The sequence below is a fragment of the Coregonus lavaretus genome (genome assembly GCF_964263955.1).
Source record: "Coregonus lavaretus genome assembly, chromosome: 12".
In the NCBI taxonomy this organism is placed as follows: domain Eukaryota; kingdom Metazoa; phylum Chordata; class Actinopteri; order Salmoniformes; family Salmonidae; genus Coregonus; species Coregonus lavaretus.
In genome coordinates this window covers 24,905,996-24,933,256 of record NC_139999.1, presented here as the reverse complement: position 1 = coordinate 24,933,256, position 27,261 = coordinate 24,905,996, and the positions used below count along the sequence as shown (strand labels likewise).

Below are 27,261 nucleotides of genomic sequence, written 5' to 3'. Positions count from 1 at the left end.
TTGCAGTTGCATCGCAAGGACAGTCTCCGGGCTGAACTAGAAAAACACGTCAGGGCACGCCCCTCTGTTTTGATTCAACCATGGAGCAAACCATCTGTCTGTCTATTATATTGAGTTTGAAACCAGAACATAAAACGAAAGGACAATTTTTATGGGTAAGTTAAATTCATAAATATATTTACATCTCAAATATCTAGAGCATTTAATTTTGTAGTAGGCTTATGCTTACTACATATGGAACCGTCAGGCATAAATAGTATCCCCCACTCACGTAATGGTTTGGTCTGCTTTTAAACTTCAGAGCGCCGATGTTTAACTGTAGCAGACAGACGCATCCCTGCTATATTCATGTGCTACACAGTTGCATTTGATCGTCTGCATATAATTTAAAACTTCACACTGATTTACAAACGTTGTCTGGAGACTCAACACAATTGCTGGTGAGTTTGGTTCTCTCTTTAATAATTGAATAAGCTAACCAAAATGCAGTCTGACATTTTTTTCATACCCCGTTTTGTTGATGGTGAATATGTATTACCAGTATCGACATACCAAATAATATTATGAGACCATGATTACTTTATTTTCATGGTCCAGTCATGCAGAATGCAAACCCAATAGAAGAGGTGGGAGGCGACACACCCTGTGATGTGCCCTGTCTCCAGAAAATTGAATCCCCAACAGGTAACAGGCACTCCTCATGATCAGCTATTGGTATGGATTCATATGTTGAATTATGTGATTTTGTGGTTTTGTTGGTATTTGGTGTGTAATAAGGGTATTTCACTTCTCTCTCTCTCTCTCCTCTCTCTGCATGTGTCTGTCTGTCTGTGTGTGTGTGTGTGTGTGTGTGTGTGTGTGTGTCTGTCTGTCTTTATTTTCCAGGGAGCCCTCCCAAACAAGCCTCTCTCGCAGATATGATGGAGTTGGAGAATTGTGTTTCCAATCTCAGCCTTGCACATGAGATCGTGATCAACAGAGACTTCAGCTTCAGACAGAACAGCCCACCCAAAGACAGGCAAGACTAGTTATGAAACACACACACACCATTTCTGTGTAATGATGGTCAATAATCACTGTATGATCATATTATCAGTCACTTTGAAGTCACTGCTTTTTAATCATGATTTATTTTTAGCTTGGAAGGGAGAGTGACTGACATAGTTCACAGTGCTTTCTGGGACTGTCTTCGTGAGCAGCTTTCATGTAGCCCTCCAGACTATATCCATGCAGTCATTCTGCTACAAGAGGTGAAAACTGTGAGTATGGTCATGTACCTTTACTAGCTCACTCCTTCCCTCAGTTTCTCAGCATAGTATAGCAAACAAAGAAAGGCTAAGTGACCCACTGTGTGGTTGTCCCCTGTGTGGTCAGACCGTGTTGTCCCTGCTCCTTCCTGGCCATGTGCGTCTGAAGGCCCAGGTGGAGGAGGTTCTGGACCTGGAGCTGATCCAGCAGCAGGCAGATCACGGGGCCCTGGACCTTCAAAGACTGTCAGGCTACATCATCAATACCATGGCCTCCCTGTGTGCCCCTGTACGGGACCCAGAGATCAAGACACTACGGGATCTCTCGGAACCAGTGGAGCTCCTAAGGTGAGGGACAGGCTCAATTAACTCATTTTATGATAAAAATGTAATTATGTAGCATAATATCAGATATGAAAATGTAACCAAATTACCTTGGGAAAGACAACATCTCAGAATAGTTCAACTCTGGGAAGCTCCTTCCCAGACGATTCCCCTACTCATTCATAGTTACTTTGGGTATGGTCCACACATGTCCAGTAATGAACCAAGGCCTACTTGTGGTTTAATGCTAAGACATATTTTCCTTTCCTGACTAACAGGGAGATCTTCAGAGTCCTTGGCCTGATGAAGACAGACATGGTCAACTTCACCGTACAGAGCCTCAGACCTAATCTTCTTCAGCAGGCTGTCCAATACGAGCGAGCCAAGTTCCAGGAGATCCTAGAGAAGCAGCCTGGTGAGTGAGACAATGTTCTAAGAGAAAATCTACACTTAAAAGCATTTCAGTCCTGACAAATCTGACATGCTCCTAACATCCAGAAGGAAGAACCTGTGCTTCTACATCTGCATTGCTTGCTTTTTGGGGTTTTAGGCTGGGTTTCTGTATAAGCACTTTGTGACATCTGCTGATATAAAAAGCTTTATACATTTATTTGATTGATTGATTGAACTCGGTTGGAAGGATAATCACTTTAATCGCATTCACACTTTCCATCAAATAAATGTCAGGAACTTCAAAACTGATATTGTTTGTCTAATGATGGTTTCCATATGTTTCTGTTGTTTATTCTATAATTGTATAAACTGCTTTTCTAACCATCCTTTTCAAGAGTTCCTGGACAATACCACCATTTGGCTTCAAGTGGCAGCACGAGAGGAGGCATCGGTCAGTGCCCAGTCTGACCTTGACCCTGGAACTCCCAGGCCACGTGGTCCAGTAAGTCCTACTGCTGTCCTGAACAGGGCTTACCTGCGACTGCTGAGCTGGGACCCCCATGACCAGAACTACCCTGAGGTAATCAAACAACGAGGACCCTGATTGGTTCTGTCTTCCCAGTGGCATAACAAGGATGTAGACAGTTCATGTAGTTTAGTGGAGAATATAATCCAGGAAGAAGGTGGTTGAAGACATTTTCAGCAAGGAAATGACATCAGGGAATTATCAGTGAATGGATGAATCACCTATTGCTCCAACAAATTAATAGATTGAGATTACATAATAATAATTCCCTGTGGTTTCACCCCCACGTATCTACTGGAAAATATTTTATAGTCCAAATTTCTCCTCTCCCTCCACAGACAGTTCTGATGGACAGAGCCCGCTTGGACGCACTGGGGAAGAGGCTGATCCTGCTGGTTCTTGAGGCATCAGTTCTGCTGTTGACCAGCACACAATGTGGGGGCGCTGTTTTCTCTCTGCAGGGGTTTGTAGTTAAACTCAAGCAGACCATCACTGCCCTGCTGGAGGGCAGTCACAGCAGGTAAGAGATGGGGGGGGGGTTTACTGGCTGTCTCGGGGCACAGGTAATGTATAACAGAAGAAGTATGGAAGTTGACAAAAGAGCCCAGCTGCCACACTTCAAATGTCTGCAACAAACCCCGGCTTCTGCAGGCTCAGTTAATAAACATTTAAAATACAAATGTTTATACATGATTTCATAAAGCTATTCATGCTGTACTCTCTAAAGTACAATCAAATGTATTATTGACAGTTCAATAAATCATCCTGCAGTTGTTCTGAATGGATGTTTGACACCAGTCTCTCTGGTGCGTTCAGGGACTTTGACCTGCAGGGGGCGTTGCTGGGGCTGGGGGAGCAGGTGCTGGTGCAGGTGAAGGAGGCTCTGATCACCCAGGAAGGACCAGCGCTGCCTCAGGACAGTGAAGACGTGCTTAAGGGACAGATCTCAGACCTGGCCAAGGACAACAACCCCATCCACACTCTCATAGGTCAGTCACCACCGGTGAGGGGCAACCCAAATCTGACCACCCAAGTTCAAGTACAGCAGTTCTTAAGACACTGCTTCAGCATTCCAGAGTAACTAGTTGCATGAGTACCATGTTAATCCTGAGATATGTGGAGGTCAATTTAACCATTACTGATGCAATTATGATTTTCATACAGTTGTACAGTTTAGCAAGCTATGTTCTGTGTCTGCGAAGGTTCTTGTATGTCAGATGGGCAATGCAGCAGGCTGATTTCTCTCTCTTTGCATCTCACACATATTGTAGGAGAAAGAGTGCAGGGTTACCTCCAGGCCATGCTGGAGGGAGGCCCCACTAAAAGGAGTCCGTCCATGCCCCCTGCCCTGAGGCTGCTGAGTGCTGAGGTGGCAGAGCTGGGAATGGCCTTTGGGCGAATGGTCCATTTCAACCGCTCAGTCTTCGGCCCCTTCTACGCCCCCATCCTCAGGAAGTTGCTGTTCCCATTGGGAGAGGCCGAGATGGGGGAGGACTCCCGCTAGTCCCCTCAACACCTCAGGTCACCTGCATAAGCTGCCATTCAACATTTACACAATGTAGAGTGTATATACTGTATATTTAGACTTTAGAATATAAAAACGTTAGCAACATTTGTTAAACCAAAAACACATGACAGGCCATGAGATAAGTGGAATATTCTTCCATACAATCATACTGGAATTTATTTTCCTCAGGACACATTCGTTGTGGCAACCCTTGTGATAATCATTTTACTAATATCTAGAGTTTGCATGTATGTCAGCTGTAATTGATTGTATGTGCATTAGCTGGAGATTATGTGTAGGTACAGTAGGATTGAGATTCTTGAATGGTATGTACTGTATAACTTAAAGCACTTACCAAATATATGTATGCACTTTAGAACAATTTAAAATACTGTACATCTATATTTTAATCTTTTGGAACTGTACATTACATAATTTGTGAAATATGTTGGGGGATTATTGAGTGAAATTTTTTATGCATTCTGACCAACTGAACAAAAATATAAATGCAACATGTAAAGTGTTGGTCCCATGTTTCATGAGCTGAAATAAAATATCCCAGACATTTTCCATACGCACAAAAAGCTTATTTCTCACAAATTATGGGCACAAATGTGTTTACATCCCTGTTAGTGAGCATTTCTCCTTTGCCAAGATAATCCATCCACCTGACAGGTGTGGCATATCAAGAAGCTGATTAAACAGCATGATCATTACACAGGTGCACCATGTGCTGGGGACAATAAAAGGCCACTCTAAAATGTGCAGTTTTGTCACACAACTCAATGCCACAGATGTCTCAAGTTTTGAGGGCACGTGCAATTGGCATGCTGGTTGCAGGAATGTCCACCAGAGCTGTTGCCAGAGAATTGAATGTTAATTTCTCTACCATAAGCCGCCTCCAACGTCATTTTAGAAAATTTGGCAGTACGTCCAACTGGCCTCACAACTGCAGACCATGTACGTGTATGGCGTTGTGTGGGCGTGCGGTTTGCTGATGTCAACGTTGTGAACAGAGTGCCCTATGGTGGCGGTAGTATGGGCAGGCATAAGCTACGGACAACGAACACAATTGCATTTTATCTATGGCAGTTTGAATGCACAGAGATACCGTGACGAGATCCTGAGGCCCATTGTCGTACCATTCATCCACCGCCATCACCTCATGTTTCAGCATGGTAATGCACGGCCCCATGTCACAAGGATCTGACCACAATTCCTGGAAGCTGAAAATGTCCCAGTTCTTCTATGGCCTGCATACTCACCAGACATGTCACCCATTGAGCATGTTTGGGATGCTCCGGATCAACATGTACGACAGCGTGTTACAGTTTCTGACAATATCCAGCAACTTCACACAGCCATTGAAGAGGAGTGGGACAACATTCCACAGGCCACAATCAACAGCCTGACCAACTGTATGTGAAGGAGATGTGCTGCGCTGCATGAGGCAAATGGTGGTCACACCAGATACTGACTTTTTTTGATCCACACCCCTACCCTTTTAAAAAAGGTATCTGTGACCAACGGATACATATACAGTGGGGAAAAAAAGTATTTAGTCAGCCACCAATTGTGCAAGTTCTCCCACTTAAAAAGATGAGAGAGGCCTGTAGTTTTCATCATAGGTACACGTCAACTATGACAGACAAACTGAGATTTTTTTTCTCCAGAAAATCACATTGTAGGATTTTTTATGAATTTATTTGCAAATTATGGTGGAAAATAAGTATTTGGTCAATAACAAACAAGCAAGATTTCTGGCTCTCACAGACCTGTAACTTCTTCTTTAAGAGGCTCCTCTGTCCTCCACTCGTTACCTGTATTAATGGCACCTGTTTGAACTTGTTATCAGTATAAAAGACACCTGTCCACAACCTCAAACAGTCACACTCCAAACTCCACTATGGCCAAGACCAAAGAGCTGTCAAAGGACACCAGAAACAAAATTGTAGACCTGCACCAGGCTGGGAAGACTGAATCTGCAACAGGTAAGCAGCTTGGTTTGAAGAAATCAACTGTGGGAGCAATTATTAGGAAATGGAAGACATACAAGACCACTGATAATCTCCCTCGATCTGGGGCTCCACGCAAGATCTCACCCCGTGGGGTCAAAATGATCACAAGAACGGTGAGCAAAAATCCCAGAACCACACGGGGGGACCTAGTGAATGACCTGCAGAGAGCTGGGACCAAAGTAACAAAGCCTACCATCAGTAACACACTACGCCGCCAGGGACTCAAATCCTGCAGTGCCAGACGTGTCCCCCTGCTTAAGCCAGTACATGTCCAGGCCCGTCTGAAGTTTGCTAGAGTGCATTTGGATGATCCAGAAGAGGATTGGGAGAATGTCATATGGTCAGATGAAACCAAAATAGAGCTTTTTGGTAAAAACTCAACTCGTCGTGTTTGGAGGACAAAGAATGCTGAGTTGCATCCAAAGAACACCATACCTACTGTGAAGCATGGGGGTGGAAACATCATGCTTTGGGGCTGTTTTTCTGCAAAGGGACCAGGACGACTGATCCGTGTAAAGGAAAGAATGAATGGGGCCATGTATCGTGAGATTTTGAGTGAAAACCTCCTTCCATCAGCAAGGGCATTGAAGATGAAACGTGGCTGGGTCTTTCAGCATGACATGATCCCAAACACACCGCCCGGGCAATGAAGGAGTGTCTTCGTAAGAAGCATTTCAAGGTCCTGGAGTGGCCTAGCCAGTCTCCAGATCTCAACCCCATAGAAAATCTTTGGAGGGAGTTGAAAGTCAGTGTTGCCCAGCGACAGCCCCAAAACATCACTGCTCTAGAGGAGATCTGCATGGAGGAATGGGCCAAAATACCAGCAACAGTGTGTGAAAACCTTGTGAAGACTTACAGAAAACGTTTGACCTGTGTCATTGCCAACAAAGGGTATATAACAAAGTATTGAGAAACTTTTGTTATTGACCAAAGACTTATTTTCCACCATAATTTGCAAATAAATTCATTAAAAATCCTACAATGTGATTTTCTGGATATTTTTTTCTCATTTTGTCTGTCATAGTTGACGTGTACCTATGATGAAAACTACAGGCCTCTCTCATCTTTTTAAGTGGGAGAACTTGCACAATTGGTGGCTGACTAAATACTTTTTTTCCCCACTGTAACTGTATTCCCAGTCATGTGAAATCCATAGATTAGGGCCTAATGAGTAACTCAGTAAAATCGTAGAAGTTGTTGCATGTTGCGTTTATATTTGTGTTCAGTATATAATACTTAAAAGAATGTTATGACCTGTTATTCTTTTTCATTTTTTCAATATGATTTTTATTTCAAACAAGTTCATGAAGAGGAGACAAAATTCAGTTATCATTTATGATGTTTGGTTTAAGAGTAATGAGAAAAACATATTCAAAAGGAAAGACTAAGGATGGTGGAGTTTGTTTTTCTTAGTCAGCGGTAAGTAACCCTAAGCACAATATACTACTCCCAACATAAATGACAAATCGATATACCTATACATAAACCATATATACTGTAAATACACTTACATATCTTATAAAGAACTTCTGAAGTATAAAAGTGTGGGTATAAGGCCATATTATCTTGGTCAATAATCTTCTGTAGTAATTTCTAGGGTAAAGTATTAGGCCATCACTGCCCTTAACAAATAATCGAGGTGCCTCCCAGCCTGATGGAATTGAGCATGCCACTGACATCTCATTACAGAGTTAAACATTATTATATTATAACCACACTTCATCATTGGAGGCCTTAGCCTAATGCAGGGATGGGTAACTTGTAGCCCAGGGGAGTCATGCACCCCCAAAATCTAAGGGGGCATAAAGTACGTAAGGATCGCTGGGAGGTAGAGAATAAATTGAAGAATTTGGCATTTTTCAAACACCTGAAACAGCTTTTTCCTGCAATATATAGCCATAAACATTATGCTTAATTCTATGTCAAAAATATACGTATAATTTTATGCATAGCTAAGCATACCTCTTGAGCTGTCTGTATCGTCCTGACTGGTAAAAAAAAAAAACTTGGAAACATGGCTGCATGGGTTTGCTGGCTGCTGGATTTCTCTTAATGTGACTCTGTGTATCCAATGGCAATGTCCGCTTTAGGTAGAATGCCGGGAGACACTTGTGGATTTGACAGCTCTACTGCAGTTCCACCTCCGACACCGCCAAAACAACCGCTATGCGGATGTTGGCTAAAGCGGATCTGATTGAATAGAGCCCTTAGTTATTGCTTGCTTTTCTAAAGTCTACCAACTTTGCCAGCTAAGATAGACAAGCTAGCTACTCTAACTTGATTAATTGCCTGAAATGGCTTCTTGGTAGCTAGTTATGAGGTTGGGAGATTAGGCTAGCTAAAGCCAACTTCATGAAGTTGCTAAGTGGCTAGTATTATTACATTTTTAACAGGACAAATCTGAAGGGGCTCCCTATGGGCATGGTACCTCTGTTGTGGCCCCCAGCCCCATCAAAGTTGCCCATTTCTGGCCTACTTATTCACTACATACTGTACATATTGTAGTATGTCAGTCTTTGAAGATCATAGCATCTGCTGGTGTTCATCCCTTTTTATACTCTTTACTTACTTGTAAGTGATTTAAACCTACAATACCATGCTAAGATCTCACACTAAATAACAGATACTGCAGCCTGTAGAAGCTACATGTGTAGAAGCTTCCAGTTTTTACAAGGGTAAAGTGTTTGTAAGTTGCATTTTCTACCTAATTTAAATCAGTTGTCCCTCCATTAAATAATATATTTCATCCTCTTACTACGTCAGTTAGCCATATGAAAATAGTGTATTTTAAAAATGCATCAGTTTATTTCCATCACATTTTCTGTTCCAAATATCTTTGCTAGTGAGGGAGTATGACTTTTGCATGCATACATCTCCTCTGCCAGTCCCTGGGCTTGTCTTAGTGACAAAGAGATGCAATTAACTCTGGCAGCTCCTTCAAACTCCCATGCAAGTAAGATGCCCTAAGACACAATCAAATACCTTAAGAATGAGATTTTCCATTGTACTATTTAATTTCAGGTATATATTGCTTTACAATTTTAAACATTATCACATTATTATTGACAAACTATACTTTGCCCACAAATACATGGGCATAGCATTATTATGCTGGTACAGTAGTTCTACATTTGATTAATGTACTCTTGTTCTCTCTTCTTGATCCTTGCAGTAACAACATGATCATCTCAAATATACCTGAATCAATACAAATTGTCATTAATGGCCCATCATTAATTATCTATGATCTGTATATTACAGTACCTACATGAAGTCAGATGTGGAGGTAAAGACAGTCAGTGTGAGGCCAGGGAGGATATTTGACCTTTCAGACTGACCTTCTCGAGATAGGAGTGAGAGACAGGCCCTGCTTACCCAGTGGAGACAGACAGCTAGTGTAAGGTTATCATTTCATTTCTCGTTACTTGGTATTCAGGAGAGGTTGTAGAAGGCAGCAGACCTTACCAAACAGTCCCTCATAGACCCGCTGCATGTATCCCTGTTGGTCTCTGGCTCTAGTCTACACTCATGCAGACGCTCACATTGGCTGCTCCACTTCAACTCACAGCTTGGTGTCCGGAAACTTGAACGCTGGCGTGAGCTACACAAGGAAAACACTGGCGTTAAAAAAGACAGAAACATGCACAGCCAAATCATGCCACCACAATTGTGTCTGCTTGAAATAGCCCCTGCTCTTTAAAAACATAGGCTTTTATATGCACCCAAACCAGAGCAGGTTGAATGGGGCTTCATGATTTCAACACATAACAGGGAGGAACATACTTAGTGCAAGATAAATGACAATGCTGGACAATGTAAATGAGATGAGGTGCTGTATTTGTGAAACCAAGAAAAAAGTCAAACATAACAGCAAATTATAAGATAAAACAAAACAGACACTGCTATGTATGTACACCTCAATGGGCCATCAGAGGACGAAACACAAATACTGCCACATGCATCAGTACAGTAACAGTCAGAACAGGACAGAGTAACGATGAGACACAGCTACAATACCACACAGAGACTAGCACGTCTTAACAGTCATTCTCCAGTCAGCCATCCTGTATTAACCAGGTGTCGTTCGGAGAGAGGCTAAACATAACATCTTCTGCAGCAGGGGACACAGAATGAGGACAGCGGCTAGAGACAGAACAAGCCATCTTCCCATAAGGACACTAACACAAGGCTACACAGCACACAGAATAGGTTGAGCAAAACACAAACAGATAGAGCCAACAGACCATGACAAAAGACCATGACAAAAGGTATGTGGACACCTCGTCGAACATCTCATTTCAAAATCATGGGCATTAATATGGAATTGGTCCCCCCTTTGCTACTATTTACATTTTACATTTTTACATTTACATTTACATTTTAGTCATTTAGCAGACGCTCTTATCCAGAGCGACTTACAGGAGCAATTAGGGTTAAGTGCCTTGCTCAAGGGCACATTTACGTCATTTAGCAGACGCTCTTATCCAGAGCGACTCACAAATTGGTGCATTCACCCTATAGCCAGTGGGATAACCACTTTACAATTTTTTTGGGGGGGGGGGGGGTAGAAGGATTACTTTATCCTATCCCAGGTATTCCTTAAAGAGGTGGGGTTTCAAATGTCTCCGGAAGGTGGTGAGTGACTCCGCTGTCCTGGCGTCGTGAGGGAGCTTGTTCCACCATTGGGGTGCCAGAGCAGCGAACAGTTTTGACTGGGCTGAGCGGGAACTATGCTTCCGCAGAGGAAGGGGAGCCAGCAGGCCAGAGGTGGATGAACGCAATGCCCTCGTTTGGGTGTAGGGACTGATCAGAGCCCGAAGGTACAGAGGTGCCGTTCCCCTCACTGCTCCATAGGCAAGCACCATGGTCTTGTAACGGATGCGAGCTTCAACTGGAAGCCAGTGGAGTGTGCGGAGGAGGGGGGTGACGTGAGAGAACTTGGGAAGGTTGAACACCAGACGGGCTGCGGCGTTCTGGATGAGTTGTAGGGGTTTAATGGCACAGGCAGGGAGGCCAGCCAACAGCGAGTTGCAGTAATACTATAACAGCCTCCACTCTTCTGGGAAGGCTTTGCACTAGATGTTGGAACATTGCTGCAGGGACCATTCAGCCACAAGAGCATTAGTGAGGTCGGGCACTGATTTTGGGCGATTAGGCCTGGCTCGCAGTCGGCTTTCCAATTCATCCCAAAGGTGTTCGATGGGGTTGAGGTCAGGGCTCTGTGCAAGCCAGTTAAGTTCTTCCACACTGATCTCGACAAACCATTTCTGTATGGACCTCGCTTTGTGCACGGGGGAATTGTCATGCTGAAACAAGAAAGGGCCTTCACCAAACTGTTGCCACAAAGTTGGAAGCACAGAATCGTCTAGAATGTCATTGGAGGCTGTAGCATTAAGATTTCCCTTCACTGGAACTAAGGGGCCTAGCCTGAACCACGAAAAACAGCCCCAGACCATTATTCCTCCTCCACCAAACTTTACAGTTAGCACTATATATTCGGGAAGGTAGCATTCTCCTGGCATCCGCCAAACCCAGATTTGTTCGTCGGACTGCCAGATGGTGAAGGGTGATTCATCACTCCAGAGAACGCGTTTCCACTGCTCCAGAGTCCAATGGCGGTGAGCTTTACACCATTCCAGCCGACACTTGGCATTGCGCATGGTGATCTTTGGCTTGTGTGCGGCTGCTCGGCCAAGGAAACCCATTTTGTGAAGCGCCCAACAAACAGTTCTTGCTTCCAGAGGCAGTTTGGAACTCGGTAGTGGGTGTTGCAACCGAGGACAGACGATTTTTACTCACTATGCGCTTCAGCACTCAGCGGTCCCGTTCTGTGAGCTTGTGTGGCCTACCACCTCGCGCCTGAGCCGTTGTTGCTCCTAGACATTTCCATTTCACAATAAGAGCACTAACAGTTGACCAGGGCAGCTCTAGCAGGGCATAAATTTGATGAACTGACTTGTTGGAAAGGTGGCATCCTATGATGGTGCCACATTGAAAGTCACTGAGCTCTTCAGTAAGGCCATTCTACTGCCAATGTTTGTCTATGGAGATTGCATGGCTGTGTGCTCGATTTTATACACCTGTCAGCAACGGGTGTGGCTGAAATAACCAAATCCACTAATTTTGAAGGGGTGTCCACATACTTTTATATATATAGTGCATTGAATCTTTGGCACTGTCACTCATTTTCTAGTGACAAATGTGTTTAAACATACTGTACCTCATGTTGAACCTATGTGACATGGCATGGATTACAACCCACGTAATCTTGATAAGATGCTACATAAGGAGTCCAGCAACACCAATGTGCCTTGCCTCATAAATAGTCTAAAATTAAAACAATGTTATTGGGAATATCTTGTATCCTTCACCATGAATTGGCAAATTAAATTATTGACATCAAATTCCTTGGACATACCCAAAACGTGGCCTTCATGACCATTTGTTTTGGTAATTTCTCATACGTTTGTATTTGCATTATTTACTACGACAACAGATTGTGGTGATGCTTCGATTTCCCTTGGTTTCTTTCACTAAATATATTTTAGGAAGCATCTCTTATTAAAGAAACCAACCATATCCATTTTAAAACAAAAATGTTTTAAAAGGGATAGTGCCATGTTTTAGCACAGTGTTCTCTGATGAGCCGAACAGTCTCTGATGATTGTCTCTCTTCGTAATACAATTACTGGTGTGGCACCATGCACACTGTGGCGCTACAGAGCATTATATACATTATTATCTGGACAAACCTGTACCATTACAACACCTTCATTGCAGCTCAGCCAAAGTGTTCATGTGTTGTCAACTCGAAAGTGCTGTTAGTCCTTTTTAACCATGGAAGACGCATGTAGCAGTCAGCAGGTGTGGAGAGTGTGTGATGGTGGCAAGGGATGCTCAATTGATTACATTTAGATAAACTGATAGATGGCCAGATTGAAGTAATTAAGGCTACTGTTCTTGGCAGATTGATTAAGAAGTTGTCCTCCCATTTGTGTATGAGAAGAGCACACAGGAAATTGAGGTTCAGTTCTTGATCCATTTCTAATGGAAAGGGAAGATTCCTTGATGATCCATCAATGTATGATAAAAAAATGCGTAGAAAAAAAGTGTGTTGTTATTTTTTATTATTTTTTAATAGATGTTTTGTCCTTCATGCAGCCCAAGCTAGATGTGTCTCCTCACAGCGCCTCACAGTGGTAGATGTCTGGCAAGACAGGACAAGCTACAGATGGGGAAATAAAAATATTGAATTTGCCTTTAGGGAAAAACAAGTGAAATACAAAAATAAACATGGCATTAAAAAGACAAGAAAAACTGTTAATCCTTTTGGGAAGGGGATAAACTATTGTTTATGACTGAGGAGGTTGTTTGGGAAGGATAGGCTAAGAGTTCCACTCTATATGGGACCAAAACGGTCTGTGGATAATATCACAAGAGTAGTAGTCCTTTGGTGTTAGATAAAAAGGGGGACTTATGAAGGTTTGTTCTTTTCTTGTTCACATTGGCAGTACAGCCAATGCTAATCATGTAACTATCAGGTAAAAATGCAACAGGTAGCTCAACAAAAAAAAAAGTTATGCTTGTTTTGACTGAAGGGAGTCACTTGGAAAATAATGGCATGACAGGAAGAGAATAAAAAGCCACAATCTCTTCAATGATGATAAACCTAATAGGGGGTGGATGCAAATGCAAGTAGTTGGGAGGAGGAGGAGGCAGATCGGTTGAGAGAGCAGGGCCATTGTAGGTTCAGTTCAGGTCCATCCACAAGTCAAGGGGCTCCATCAGTGGCTGCAGCAGTGTCAGGAGGAGCAGGGGCTGCCAAGGGGTGAGGAACAGGAGAGAGAGCTGCAGGGATGTGTGATGTCAGAGCAGGGTGAGGTTTGTGTAGGTCAGGGCAGGGCAAAGGAGAGGGGGCAGCCCTGAGGGATGCTACCATCACAGTGAGAAGGCACGGGGCTTGTGAGAGAGAGAGAGAGAGAGAGAGAGAGAGAGAGGGTGGTAGAGGTCAGGGGTCAAACTGGGTGCTAGTGCGGGGTGGAGGCGGGGCAGGGGATCCAGTCTCAGAATATGGTGGTCTCGTACTTGGTGCTGACAGGGCGCTTGTTGGAGTCTCTCTGGTTGAAGAGCCAGGTGGTGCTGCCCAGGGACTGCATGTCTGCATCCATCTCCAGAGGGTCAATCTGCCGGGGGAGGGGAGGGGGGATGAGAGTCGCACACTCAAGTCCTCAGCACACGTGCAAGTGGATTAAAGGCACAGTCCAGTGATGCAAGAATCACAGACACCAGGGCTCAATCCACAACATAGCAAAACAGGCTGTTGGAGACCTAACAGACCACACACACTCCCATCTGTCTCTTAATCTGAGTTTCAAATTAAGTGAAAATGTGAAAACACCATTAGGATCCAAACATGCACTCTTAACCAATAGGGTCACCGAAAAAAAAGCATCTCTGTTAACACATCAGCAGCCAGAAATCAACACTGATCACTACCAGGATAAATATCATATGTTATAGCTTTTCCATATGAATAAATTCACTTCAATTAGTAGTCCTGTATATCTGATTACACTAAACACCACTGATAAACCCCAAATAAAGTACATTGTGGCAATGCAACACTGAAATGTACTACTGTCTACATATACAGTTTAAAGTCATTAAAACTTGTTTTTCAACCACTCCACAAATTTCTTGTTAACAAACTATAGTTTTGGCCAGTCGGTTAGGACATCTACTTTGTGCATGACACAAGTAATTTTTCCAACAATTGTTTACAAACAGATTATTTCACTTATAATTCACTGTATCACAATTCCAGTGGGTCAGAAGTTTACTGTGCCTTTAAACAGCTTGGAAAATTCCAGAAAATGATGTCATGACTTTAGAAGCTTCTGATAGGCTAATTGACATAATTTGAGTCAATTGGAGGTGTACCTGTGGATGTATTTCAAGGCCTACTTTCAAACTCAGTGCCTCTTTGCTTGACACCATGGGGAAAAAAAAGAAATCAGCCAAGACCTCAGAAAGAAAATGGTTGACCTCCACAAGTCTGGTTCATCCTTGGGAGCAATTTCCAAACGCCTGAAGGTACCACGTTCATCTTTACAAACAATAGTACGCAAATATAAACACCATGGGACCACGCAGCCGTCATATCGCTCAGGAAGGAGACGCGTTCTGTCTCCTAGAGATTTTTTTGGGGTCATTTAACAGACGCTCTTATCCAGAGCGACTTACATTTAGTGAGTGCATACATTTTTCATACTGGCCCCCCGTGGGAAACAAACCCACAACCCTGGCATTGCAAGCGCCATGCTCTACCAACTGAGCTACAGGGGGGCCTGTAGAGATGAACGTACTTTGGTGCGAAAAGTGCAAATCAATCCCAGAACAACAGCAACGGACCTTGTGAAGATGCTGGAGGAAACAGGTACAAAAGTATCTATATCCACAGTAAAACGAGCCCTATATCGACATAACTTGAAAGGCCGCTCAGCAAGGAAGAAGCCACTGCTCGTTAAAGCTTGGTCGCAAATGGATCTTCCAAATGAACAATGACCCCAAGCATACTTCCAAAGTTGTGGCAAAATGGCTTAAGGACAACAAAGTCAAGGTATTGGAGTGGCCATCACAAAGCCCTGACCTCAATCCTATCGAAAATGTGTGGGCAGAACTGAAAAAGTGTGTGTGAGCAAGGAGGCCTACAAACCACCAGCTCTGTCAGGAGGAATGGGCATAAATTCACCCAACTTATTGTGGGAAGCTTGTGGAAGGCTACCCGACACATTTGACCCAAGTTAAACAATTTAAAGGCAATGATCCCCAATACTAATTGAGTGTATGTAAACTTCTGACCCACTGGGAATGTGATTAAAGAAATAAAAGCTGAAATAAATAATTCTCTCTACTATTATTCTGACATTTCACATTCTTAAAATAAAGTGGTGATCCTAACTGACCTAAGACGGAATTTTTACTAGGATTAAATGTCAGGAATTGTGATAGAACAGAGTTTAAATGTATTTGGCTGAGGTGTATGTAAACTTCTGACTTAAACTGTATATATATCAATTCTAGCTGTCCAACATCCGATTCATCAGAATCCAAAAGTTGAGTGATATAGCAGGATTAAGACTAAATAGGCCACCTCAAGCATCTTTCTATTTGTACTGATCACACAGCTATGCAATTAAAACACTAGATCATTAGCAGCACAACTGTTAAGCCATTAATCATTTGTAGCTGGTTAAGTCAAAGCTAAGGTATAGCCTAATTATCCTCGGGAAACAATTCATGAGAAAGAACTGCTTATCTTAAAAAAGCTCAAATGCAATGACTACAAGAAAATAGAGAATGTGGCAGAAATTCAGTGTAGGCTATGTCATATCAAAAGGGCAAATATTATGTAGCTAGATGAAGTGCCTGGGAAAAAAAACTAAAGGTGGACATGGAATGACGAGAGAGAGAGTTAGAGGTGTGTCAGGTGGGTTAGCAGATGGATGATGAAGGATAGCGGAAAGGAGGAGAGAGCAGGACCTGGACTCCAGGGCTAACAGAGTGCAACGGGAGGAAGGAGGGGCGGTGGGTAGTACACGTGTGACAGTAACAGCAGCGGCATTCTAGCGGAGGGGCACCCTGGGAAACAGGAGGATCAAGAAGACAAGAGCAAAGAAATGTTAAACAGGGAAAGGTCATTCATAGTGGCACTGAACGGACCATAGCGATGCACGGTATACTGTAAAGAGTGTATAATCTAGGTTGTTTATCACATCCTATTTGGTGTAGACAAATAATGTTGTTAAGATTGAACTCTGAAACAATGTTTTATACTAGACAGCAGCTGGCATAGCAGGGTTTTATCTCATCTGCCAACTAGACTGGACTGTACTAGCCAGGTTCCCTTCAGTATCTAGGCACAGCCAGCACAGTACAGTACAGGGTACACAGTGCAGTTTGGGGGAGTACTGAACTACATGTAGTTCAACTAGTAATTTAACTACACTTTGCAGTAGACTGGTGGTAGTTAAACTACATTCAAATCTTGGTAGTGTTTTCAGTAGTTAATTACATTTTTGTCATGTAGCGGTGTAGCTAACAACTGGAACTACACACTACTTTTTTTGCTAAAATAAAATATACTCACTTGAAACAAAAAATAAAAAATACAATAAAATATTCTTACTTGAAACAGTTTTTCTGTTTAATAGGCTAATTTACACATTCTGTTAACGTCTGAGCTGTTCTTGCAATTTGTAGTCTATGACATTTCAGATTTAGATATGATAATGTATCATGAAGCAGTTTGGATGTAGTGAACTACTTTTTCAAGGTAACTTTAGTTATGTAAACTATATTTTTCTTAAGGGTAGCTTTAGTGTAGCTCAACATTTTCCAGTGTGAAGTAATTGTTAGCGTGGTAAACTATATTTTCAGAGTAGCTTCCCCAACACTGACAGTGTTCAGCTGCACAGTGATTTATGACATTATTTACATGGGACAAAAATAGTGCACACCTGGCAAGAATGAAATCACATACCTAATATATTATACCTCATATATTATACCTCACATATTATACCTCATATAGTATCCCTCATATATTATACATCATATATTATACCCAGGGGCACAACTTTGGCTTTAGAAGTGGGGGGGACATAATGGGTTTTTTTTGTACGTTTTTTTTAATCCAGTCCAATAAACACTCCAAACAGCCTACCCGACTGCTTGGAGGCGTCCGCATGGTCCTAAAGCACACCGTTGCTTCGTTTTGTATCACATTCCAATGATAAAACAGTGGGGGACAAAAATGCCATTTCAGTTGCGCCCCTGATTAATTTATACCTAATACATTATACCTCATATATTATACCTCATTATATATTCTGTTTATAGCAGATAATAAAGCATGGTGCAGCTTTCTCAGGTGACAGTGATCACTAAGTGTTCATTATCCTTGGGCCTGAAAGGTCAATACATCCATACATGGCCTGAGGCATACGTAAACATTTACGTAACACTCTCAATCAATATACTGGGAAACAGTGAAGGGACAAGGTGACCAGCAGAGAGACACAAAGCTCTCCCTCTCTCTACTCACAGAGGAAATCACATCCTGCCTGTAAGCAAAAAAATAAGACTATTCATTCATCATGATTCTTATATTGTATGGCTGCAGGAAAATCTACTCCGATCTGAGTGACTCAGAGTTGGGGAGATGAGATTGGTAGCAAAATAATGACTCATCACTTTCATCGCTCTACAAGTCTTCCTTTGTGTGTAACGGGGTTATCAGTGGTTTAAAAGCCGCATCCACACATACACATTTACACATACATACTGAATATACAGAAACACAGTATGTATATACACATAATGCAAGTACAGAAACGCACACACAGCTACATGCTGTGCTACGAGTGAGATTTGTGTTTGTGCTCAGTGTGTGGTACCCACTGTTGATCTCCTCATGCTGCTCCATTGCTGTGACGTGGGCTGGCTGGATTTGGTCTCAATGACCTCTGACCCCAGAGATGGTGGGGGGGCCGGGACATACTGCCTGGCCTTGGTCTGGAGAGCCAGCTGATAGGCCACCTCAAAGGCCTGTCCCAGCGTCAGGATGATCTCATAGGTCTGGGTCTGTACCGAGGGAGGGAGTAAAGAATGAACAGACGGTTGCAGTAGTGACTGACAGCTACTTTGAATGAGGCACTCTGAATGAGGTACTAATTATAATAAATCTGCATTTTTGTCATTGCGATGCCATTCATAGCAGGAGCACTATGTTAATCAAGGATGCAATTAGACAATCAAGATGTAGCTTTGTATCGTGTGCCAGGCCTTTTTGAAACACGGATTTAAAAGTGACAAATTAAGATATGAAGTTACTTGCATGACAGCAGGTGCATTACTTTAATCAAGACATTAAGGCTATTTAATTCATCAAGATATGAAGTTGCATGCAGTTTTATCAGCAGGTTGCCAAATTCGAATCAACTTTTCCTATCAAACTTTTTTATGATATGATATGGCATTTAGAGTTTAATTAATAATAGTCAGAGTACTTTAGAAAGATTTTAAGGTTGGAAATGGGTGATTGTATTTTGGCATACAGGTGTAGAAACGAATTTTAGCCAGTTTGCTACAGCAGGAAAATAATCCTGCAGCAACAGGAAATGTGAACTATTATATGGATTATAATGAATGGACATTTTTTGTAGGGGTTGATACATTTTACGTTAGGGCAAATCAAGACTGACATTTTAAAGTGGAAATAACAAACATTAGAAGCCTTTTAAAACCTTCCTGCTATGTAGAACAATTCTCAGCAGCATCTGTAGTCTTAAGTAGTGATAATAATGTATGGAGTGATTGAAGGGTTTGGGGTGGTGTCATAATCATGTTCCTCACCACTTCCACAGTGCTGAAGACATGGCAGAAGTGGTGGCCACTTTTATTGTCCTTGGTAATGTAGGCGAAGGAGCAGAGGTCCTCAGGGTCCTGGGCCGCACAGGAGATGTTCCTGATCTCATGCTCGGCTACTATGGTCTGATGAGAGGACAGAAGAACAGGATGGAACTGAGGAGCAACAGGAACAACAACATCGACCAGAAACAACAGACTTCATCGGCACCAACAGTGTTATCTTTATTTTAGGGGAATCAGTATGAGAGAGCGAAAGAGGGAAATGATGCTGCTGACATCATCATGCGTCTCTCATTTCCTGCAGGCTCCCAGTACCTTAGTGGCTGCATCGATGAACTTGACCCCTTTATAGGTGATGGAAAGGATGACAACAGGACCCTTTCTTGAATGGTCCTTCGACTTCTACAAGTAGAAAGAAAATGGCGAGGGGATCCATATTAATATGGAGTGCTAGAATAGAGTGATTGAATATTGATCTGCAGAATGATGACATCACGTACCCTAATTTTGGCACAGGCTTCTTGAGTGGACTCAATCCCTCGTAGATCCCTGATAATCATTGATCCTAAATACTGGAAAAGAAGCAACAAAGAAGGTTATCATCTCTGAACTATCAATTTCTGATACATCAAGCAATGATCAATATTGAATAGCTGAGAGTGTTGGTGACTTCTCTTCAGGGGGCATAACGACTTACACTGGCCTCATACCCACAGGACTCTAAGATGAGTTTCTCAGGCTGGTGATGCCAAGCGGACACTGTAGCATACGTGGCAGACTGGCTAGGCGGCCGGAGGGCCAAACGTGGTTCCCTATGTCTGTCACTCTGTCTGTCCTAGAAAGACACATACAGTAGAGACGGCTTGATCCTGTAGTGTACAGGGATGCTTATGGCAGAACATTTAGTCACAAAATATTACTGGATAATAAAACTACAAAGATGCTGTAACACTTTGACTGATCAATATATATTTAATACAAGCATGGAATGACTCAATAATCTGTTAAACACATAACAGCTTCTGTTTCAGATTACCCCAGCAGCAGCTTCCTCTCTTTATGACATGATCATCCCAAGCACACCACAGAGACACATATTTCAGTCACTTTATGAGCTACAGGTAAAGACATCGTTTTGGCAGGAGAACTAACGTGAGAGCGTGGTCTCTCGCTGTAGGAGCGCAGGGACACACTGCAGTCCTGGTCCGTGGCTCTTCTCCTCCTGCCGGCCTCTCCCAGGGGCAGGAGCATGTCCATGGAGCGACTGGTGGACGGGTCCATCTGACTCAGAGCAGAGGTCCCTGTCTGGGACAACAGGTCCTGAAACTGCCACATACAGATTGATTGATCAGATTGATGATGTGGGCGTGAAAGATTTCAAACAAAATAGTGACTCAATACTAATTTCAATTAGGTATTAGAACGTTAAGTAGTGTCATACAGGTGGTATTATTGTTAAAATGTGACAAGGCTCTAACTAACCCTGATCTGTGAGAGACGGTGAGAGATCTGTGATTTGGTCGGGGCCTCCTCATAGGGCCGCTCTGCCAGAGACGCTATGATCCTCTTCCTGTGGCCGAGAGGGCCGATCTTCAACACCTACAGAGACCAGCACAGATGGGACACAATTGTGACTAGACTGTACTAAGGGCTGTGTGCACCTTAATTAGGGTGGAAGGGCTCGTGGTAATGGCTTTAGCGGAATTAGTGGAATGGTATCAAACACATGGTTTCCATGTGTTTAATGCCATTCCATTTACGTTCCAGCCATTATTATGAGCAGTCCTCCCCTCAGCAACCTCCACTGAAATACATAGTCGGGCAGCCATGCCAGCAAACAACAGGCAGACAGAATGGACTCTCCTCAATTATTCAACTCAAATCTGTTTTGCCTTAATCTCAGTACAGCGCTGTCTCCTCTCTGTGGCACTCTATAATTCACTAACAAAACATTGGCCTCACGTTGACAATCTCCAACTCCCATAGGTTCTTCACACAGTCCAAGGTACGGTAGCCGCTAGACAGGAAGTTAGGCAGGTACTCCTGCAGGCCTAACACATCCAACCAGGTGGAGAGAGAGGTGCTGCCATCACAGCCCAGGGCCTTCACCTACAGACAGGGGAAGAAAATAGATCAAATTACATTCAAGTAAAAGCAGGATTTCACAATTTCTTTCAGGATATTCCAACCACACCCAATGTCAAAGTGCTTTTTCACAGGATCGCTTTTGTCATAGCTACAGGCAAGATCCGAACTACTTTACAATACCTGTCATCATATCATGATTGAAAATACTGTGCACAAACGTAGATAAATCCAATGCACACTCCTTGACACCTTGATGTTCTTAGACTGAGATGAATGCTCAACCAGGTAAAAGGTTGCAGGCGGTGCCCTGGACTGATGATAACTACCTTGGGCAAGCTGCGTGCTGCGTGGAGGATCTTCTTTCTGTGTCCAGGGTCAGTGATTCCCATATCGCTAAGGTCCAAGTCCTCCATCACGTTACTGCCCTACACATGCACCAACGCACGCAGTACACCCATGCACACGCACACACGCACAAGTTAATTACACAAACTGCAGACGCTTATGCAGAAACACATATAAATCACTTAAGCTAACTATTAACATAGACATTACAACATCTCCTACACTCTAGGTCTATATGCGTGGCCAAACACGACTCCAACACCATCATTAAGTTAGCTGACGACACAACAGTGGTAGGCCTGATCAACGACAACAATGAGACAGCCAATAGGGAGGAGGTCAGAGACCTGGCAGTGTGGTGCCAGGACAACAACTTCTCCCTCAACGTGAGCAAGACGATGGAGCTGATCGTGGACTACAGGAAAAGGGGGGCCGAACACGCCCCATTCACATTGACGGGGCTGTAATGGAGCGGGTCGAGTGTTTCAAGTTCCTTGGTGTCCACATCACCAACAAACTATCATGGTCCAAACATAGCAAGACAGTCATGAAGAGGGCACGACAAAGCCTATTCCCCCTAAGGAAACTGAAAAGATTTGGCATGGGTCCCCAGATCCTCAAAAAGTTCTACAGCTGCACCATCGAGAGCATCCTGACCGGTTGCATCACCACCTGGTATGGCAACTGCTCGGCATCCGACCGTAAGGTGCTACAGAGCGTAGTGTGTACGGCCCAGTACATCACTGGGGCCAAGCTTCCTGCCATCCAGGACCTACAGTGGGGGAAAAAAGTATTTAGTCAGCCACCAATTGTGCAAGTTCTCCCACTTAAAAAGATGAGAGAGGCCTGTAATTTTCATCATAGGTACACGTCAACTATGGCAGACAAAATCAGGAAAAAAAATCCAGAAAATCACATTGTAGGATTTTTAATGAATTTATTTGCAAATTATGGTGGAAAATAAGTATTTGGTCAATAACAAAAGTTTCTCAATACTTTGTTATATACCCTTTGTTGGCAATGACACAGATCAAACGTTTTCTGTAAGTCTTCACAAGGTTTTCACACACTGTTGCTGGTATTTTGGCCCATTCCTCCGTGCAGATCTCCTCTAGAGCAGTGATGTTTTGGGGCTGTGGCTGGGCAACACTGACTTTCAACTCCCTCCAAAGATTTTCTATGGGGTTGAGATCTGGAGACTGGCTAGGCCACTCCAGGACCTTGAAATGCTTCTTACGAAGCCACTCCTTCGTTGCCCGGGCGGTGTGTTTGGGATCATTGTCATGCTGAAAGACCCAGCCACGTTTCATCTTCAATGCCCTTGCTGATGGAAGGAGGTTTTCACTCAAAATCTCACGATACATGGCCCCATTCATTATTTTCTTTACACGGATCAGTCGTCCTGGTCCCTTTGCAGAAAAACAGCCCCAAAGCATGATGTTTCCACTCCCATGCTTCACAGTAGGTATTGTGTTCTTTGGATGCAACTCAGCATTCTTTGTCCTCCAAACACGACGAGTTGAGTTTTTACCAAAAAGTTATATTTTGGTTTCATCTGACCATATGACATTCTCCCAATCCTCTTCTGGATCATCCAAATGCACTCTAGCAAACTTCAGACATGTACTGGCTTAAGCAGGGGGACACGTCTAGCACTGCAGGATTTGAGTCCCTGGTGGCGTAGTGTGTTACTGATGGTAGGCTTTGTTACTTTGGTCCCAGCTCTCTGCAGGTCATTCACTAGGTCCCCCGTGTGGTTCTGGGATTTTTGCTCACCGTTCTTGTGATCATTTCGACCCCACGGGGTGAGATCTTGCGTGGAGCCCCAGATTGAGGGAGATTATCAGTGGTCTTGTATGTCTTCCATTTCCTAATAATTGCTCCCACAGTTGATTTCTTCAAACCAAGCTGCTTACCTATTGCAGATTCAGTCTTCCCAGCCTGGTGCAGGTCTACAATTTTGTTTCTGGTGTCCTTTGACAGCTCTTTGGTCTTGGCCATAGTGGAGTTTGGAGTGTGACTGTTTGAGGTTGTGAACAGGTGTCTTTTATACTGATGACAAGTTCAAACAGTTGCCATTAATACAGGTAACGAGTTGAGGACAGAGGAGCCTCTTAAAGAAGAAGTTACAGGTCTGTGAGGGCCAGAAATCTTGCTTGTTTGTAGGTGACCAAATACTTATTTTCCACCATAATTTGCAAAGAAATTCATTAAAAATCCTACAATGTAATTTTCTGGAAAAAAAATTCTCAATTTGTCTGTCATAGTTGAAGTGTACCTATGATGAATATTACAGGCCTCTCTCATCTTTTTAAGTGGGAGAACTTGCACAATTGGTGGCTGACTAAATACTTTTTTTCCCCACTGTATATACTAGGCGGTGTCAGAGGAAGGCCCCAAAAATCTGTTCTCTCTGCTACCGCATGGCAAGCGGTACCGGAGCGCCAAGTCTAGGTCCAAAAGGCTCCTTAACAGCTTCTACCCCCAAGCCATAAGACTGCTGAACAATTAATAAAATGGCCACCCGGACTACCGGTACCCCCTGTATATTGCCTCGTTATTGTTATTTTATTGTGTTACTTTTTATAAAAAAATTTACTTTAGTTTATTTAGTAAATATTTTCTTAACTCTATTTCTTGAACTGCATTGTTGGTTAAGGGCTTGTAAGTAAGCATTTCACGGTAAGGTCTACACCTGTTGTATTCGGCGCATGTGAAAAATAAAATTTGATTTGATTTTGATTCATATGCAATCAATAATACACACAGACACACACACACACACACACACACACACACACACACACACACACACAGACAGAAACACACAGACACAGACAGAAACACACACACGCGCATGCGCTTATTTATGTCCTCAGACAAACAGGAATGACGCGGTGAGAGGACATTGGAGTCAAATAAATTGTGCATGCCAAAGGTAATCAATCTATTCTAATGCAACACCACCAAGGGAAAAGCAATCACAACTGCAGCAGCTTTTACTTCTGAGCTACATTGTTACATTGAGACAAATTACATTGGGCATGAGAAAAACATTTAGGACTATGTATCTGTGTGTTTGGGTGTGTTTGTGTATGTGTGTGTGTGCATGTGTGTGTGTGTGCACACACATGCATATGCAAACAGCTGTGGTGTAGGGGACAATGAATGAGGATTTCACTGTATATAATGGTGAAGACAATAATTAAAGTAATCTAAACATTTCCCATTTTCCTTTACAGTAATGATTGACAACAATAGATGTTCACCATTTGTTTTACATAACTCTCCATAAGTGGCACATGCTTCGTCATCTAAATCAGCTTTATAGGGAGAAATAAAGATTTAAGGAGATCCTTAAAAATGTGGAGCTCAGCATTTCCCCAGTGGACTGCTGCAGATAGATTTTTCCTGGACAAGAATGTTAAAATGTAGCTAGTCTTTTCTAAATCTAGCCTCACTGCTTGTTTCTGGAGCACAATGCAGCAGTTACAGTAACACACTGATGATCACTAGAACAAGTATCCAAATAACGCAGTGTCTGACGTCAGAAAATAGATATTTCCAATAAAATGGTTGTTGGACGTTCCAGGAGGTCCCACTGGAGCTTGTCATTTATACTTAATCAGTAATATATGATTAAGTAATTAATAGCTATTTTTGTTGTTATCTATAAGTACCTATTACATAACTGTGATACATACAGTCCCTCATCACAAAGGGGGAAGGTTCCATGAAATGAGGAGGCACCAGAAACCCCATCAGGGCAGAACGGTAGGCCATACAAGAGACATGAGGGTCCCATTAGACGAAAGCGACGCAAAGTGATAATCATCTTGTAAAAAGTATGAGAATGGGCACACAGCTGTTTATTATTTATGATCCCTCAAAAGCTGCATCTTGAAGAAATCATCCCATGCAGAGATGGGGGAGGAGGAGGGGGCAGTGAAAGAGGACCGAAGGTCTGAAGGGTAGACTAACTCTGATCTCTCTGTTTTGAAGAATTTGATCTATGACACTCTTGCCTTTGGGATCAGCAGGGAAATTGGGCACTCAGATTTCTCAACTGGGCTATACTCTAAAAGAGACAGTGTATTTTATTTAATGAAGAGCTTTGTCATCGCAGCTTTCAGGCTAGCTGCTCACCAACTAATGTGCATCTCCGGCACAGTCACCATTACCTTTGCTCCTCTGGGCTTCATGACATGTATTTCTATGTGATTTGATTTAATCTACATTAATTTGATGATGGGGTTGAACAGTGTCTCACAGAGCCATCTCAACCACTCAATAAAAATGATACCTGGCTAAACCCAGTATACCACTTCCCCTGATCTAGAGTCAGCCCACCAAGTAAATAAACAAATAAACGGAGCAGCACTGCAGTGATAACACAATGAATCTGGGTGACACCATTGAGACACCATTCAACCTTTAAAACATATTTCTGACTGCTCTGACCTATTCAGACAGCAACCTGCAAGTCCTTAAAAGTATCTGAGGGCAATTTGTCCTGCAGAGAGCTAATTAATTATCTGGTTGGTGCTTCTACTCCTCAGACATTAGTCAAGAGATGAACATTAACATCACAAAGCTAATAACCCATGATCCTCATCCTGTTATTACCTTATTAACACGAACACCGTAATTCTGGTTGGTACAATCCACACTACATCACTATGCTGACTGACTAGCTATTTTCAGTCCATACATAGTCTATCAGACTTCTTCCATTGGTTATGTGACCTCTCTAACAGGTGCAGTCCGTTGCCCCTGGCCAAGCTCTCATCTGTGGTAACCTCATGTAAACAACAGTACTGAAGCAGCTGTGTCGTCAGATCAATTAGTGTTTGCTTTAAAGACCATGTTATTCACCATTTACAACAGCTTTTTCAAATTTACCTAATCAGAGGAAATGTCAGTGTTGTTTTGTACATTCATTGGCAAATGTTGTAACACACATCCGTGTGTTGTAACTTAAAAGGAACATGATTGCCTCTTTTAGTTTGACACAACACATACAGTAATTTCAGCTGCAGCTAAACCATTTTATTAATACATAATTCCAGAGGCAAAGCCAGTTGAATCTGTCTATGCTTTCCAGAAACAAGAGACATACGAGACACAAGGGATGTCATAATGATGTCATTTTCTGGCTGAAGTGGCATAAGATAACCAGAAAAAAACATCAGTATACAACTTGACCATGACATCACAAAAAAAAAACTTCACTTTGCCACAAAATATCTTATAGAATTGCCAGGAAGTAAAATCCATACTGTGACCTCAACAGAGTGGTTTGTTGTATCTGCTGATGATTGGGTGAGCTATACTGAGAATGCTTTCTGGCCAGGCCAGCATGGAGGTTGAGGTTGTAGAACA

At 42.8% G+C, this 27,261-nt stretch overlaps 2 protein-coding genes across 4 annotated transcripts in view; one reads left to right on the top strand and one right to left on the bottom strand.

Moving 5' to 3' along the window:
• Positions 1–72: 72 nt before the first annotated feature.
• Positions 73–4,567, top strand: LOC311137976 (T-complex protein 11-like protein 2). Of its 2 annotated transcripts, none has more exons than XM_084172620.1 (10): positions 73–155; positions 598–684; positions 886–1,018; positions 1,139–1,259; positions 1,375–1,595; positions 1,850–1,986; positions 2,360–2,544; positions 2,829–3,010; positions 3,307–3,479; positions 3,762–4,567. In XM_084172620.1, the coding sequence occupies exons 1-10, from the start codon at positions 152–154 to the stop codon at positions 3,992–3,994; spliced, it is 1,476 nt and encodes a 491-aa protein (XP_084028746.1). In that variant the 5' UTR covers positions 73–151; the 3' UTR covers positions 3,995–4,567. The 2 variants fall into 2 exon arrangements, with proteins under 2 accessions (XP_084028746.1, XP_084028747.1); XM_084172621.1 differs by lacking the exon at positions 73–155 and adding an exon at positions 302–440.
• Positions 4,568–9,015: 4,448 nt separating this feature from the next.
• The window catches only part of LOC311138463 (ankyrin repeat and SAM domain-containing protein 1A-like), a 30,985-nt gene continuing 12,739 nt past the window's right edge, over positions 9,016–27,261 (bottom strand). Inside the window, exons 4-13 of one of the 2 annotated variants that reach the window (XM_084173149.1) lie at positions 21,861–21,959; positions 21,409–21,555; positions 20,929–21,045; positions 20,599–20,772; positions 20,144–20,281; positions 19,947–20,018; positions 19,762–19,848; positions 19,432–19,569; positions 18,478–18,660; positions 9,016–9,616 (exon numbers count right to left, since the gene is read on the bottom strand). In XM_084173149.1, coding sequence (XP_084029275.1) covers positions 9,578–9,616; positions 18,478–18,660; positions 19,432–19,569; positions 19,762–19,848; positions 19,947–20,018; positions 20,144–20,281; positions 20,599–20,772; positions 20,929–21,045; positions 21,409–21,555; positions 21,861–21,959 — 1,194 coding nt within the window. In that variant the 3' untranslated portion in view covers positions 9,016–9,577. Of the gene's footprint in view, positions 9,617–14,053; positions 14,199–18,477; positions 18,661–19,431; positions 19,570–19,761; positions 19,849–19,946; positions 20,019–20,143; positions 20,282–20,598; positions 20,773–20,928; positions 21,046–21,408; positions 21,556–21,860; positions 21,960–27,261 lie in introns of those variants that run through there. The other variant, XM_084173148.1, reaches the window with a different exon arrangement.

Excerpts from the sequence above, each read along its gene's own strand:
- LOC311137976 (XM_084172620.1), top strand. Across the intron at positions 1,019-1,138 it reads AACAGCCCACCCAAAGACAG|CTTGGAAGGGAGAGTGACTG; the intron begins GCAAGACTAGTT and ends ATTTATTTTTAG. Across the intron at positions 1,987-2,359 it reads GATCCTAGAGAAGCAGCCTG|AGTTCCTGGACAATACCACC; the intron begins GTGAGTGAGACA and ends ATCCTTTTCAAG.